General features: G+C 44.6%; 1 protein-coding gene across 1 annotated transcript; it reads left to right on the forward strand.

Moving 5' to 3' along the window:
• Positions 1-293: 293 nt before the first annotated feature.
• On the forward strand, positions 294-1,226 carry LOC138452748 (olfactory receptor 2D2-like). Its single transcript, XM_069605096.1, has one exon. The coding sequence runs from the start codon at positions 294-296 to the stop codon at positions 1,224-1,226; it is 933 nt and encodes a 310-aa protein (XP_069461197.1).
• The last annotated feature ends 383 nt before the right edge of the window (positions 1,227-1,609 follow it).

Here is a 1,609-nt window from a genome sequence, read left to right on the forward strand (position 1 = left end):
TATATCCATGGTCCACTCTGTTTGTCTGTAATATCAGGGATGGGGGGCAATGGAAAGAAGTACGGGTCATCTGACATCTCAGCACCCTCTGGAAAGGTATCCTCTACCTGACCCCACTCTCCTGGCAGTCACACAGTGGCCTGGTGTGCAGTTCAGCCGATGTTGTCATGGTGAAACATCTTCCGATGCACCACACTGTGGTTTATAAGCAGTGTACTATGTTACATCCACGTTTTATGCACATCTATTTACTCTGGGTGTGTCTTCCATTTCAGGTAACAAGAAGGAAAGCAATGGAGAAGTGGAATGGGAGCTCTGTGACTGAGTTCCTGCTCCTAGGACTATCTGAGGACCCCCATGTGAATATCATTCTCTTTGTGTTATTCCTATGCACCTACCTGTTCACTATCATTGGAAACGTTAGCCTAATCACAGCTTGTGTCATTGAGCCACGCCTTCACACTCCTATGTACTTCTTTCTGGGGAACCTCTCCATCTTGGACATCTTCTTCTCAACAGTGCATGAACCTTTAATTTTGGCACAGCTGCTATCCAGGACAACAATCAGCTTCTCCGGATGTGCAGCTCAGATGTACACTTACCTGCTCCTGGGTATCACAGAATGTGAGCTCTTAGCGGTCATGGCGTATGATCGTTATGCAGCCATCTTGTTTCCCTTGCGTTATAGTGTCATAATGAGTAGGTCTATCTGTGTTAAAATGGTGGTCTGCTGCTGGATAATTGGTGGTTTGCTTGGACTCATAGATACAGTTTTTGCTTTACAGTTGCCATTATGTGGACGTAACATTATCAACCATTTCTGTTGTGAGGCCACAAGTCTGTTACAGATGTCGTGTGGGGACACATTTTTCACAGAGATGGTGATTTTCTCGGTTGCGATCTTTGCGCTTCTGATCCCAACTTTTTTCACCCTCGTCTCCTATGTGCGTATCATCACCACCATCATGAAAATCCGCTCTTCTGAAGGCCGACGCAAAGTCTTCTCCACATGCGCATCGCACCTGATTGTAGTCATTTCATTCTACGGCACCGCTATTTTCATGTACATGAAACCAAAATCTATAGACACGATTAATCAGGATAAAATTATTTCACTCTTTTATACCGTTATCCCACCCTTACTGAACCCTGTGATCTACAGTCTCAGGAACAAGGATGTGAAAGTGGCCCTGCTTAAAGTTACCAAGAGAAGCAATTTTTGTTAAAGGCTATACTGGTGATCAACAGCTGACCTGGCCAGAAGTGCAGAAGAGGAGCTGGACACTGCTCTTGCTGAGAATAGCGACTTCACCCTCTTCTCTTTACCCATATTTGATCTACCAGAGCTGGACCTTGCGACCACAAAATGTCTCAATAACCCGGAAAGACAGACTCTGAAAACCAGAAGAGACAGAAAAACCTTGACCTCATCGAATACATCAACAGAGGAGAAGATACATTAGCTGGTTCTTAAAGTCATTGCAGAGGAATTGGCTGGCGAATCGCTTATATGATTGTGTTGGGGGAAGTGCTCAAATGCAAAATCCGTGGCCACTTTGTACTAACAGTTTAAACTCTTACTTAGCATGTTTCAGTCGTGTGGATTTAG

This window comes from Ambystoma mexicanum, chromosome 4p, assembly GCF_040938575.1.
Source record: "Ambystoma mexicanum isolate Mex_15411 chromosome 4p, UKY_AmexF1_1, whole genome shotgun sequence".
NCBI classification, from domain to species: domain Eukaryota; kingdom Metazoa; phylum Chordata; class Amphibia; order Caudata; family Ambystomatidae; genus Ambystoma; species Ambystoma mexicanum.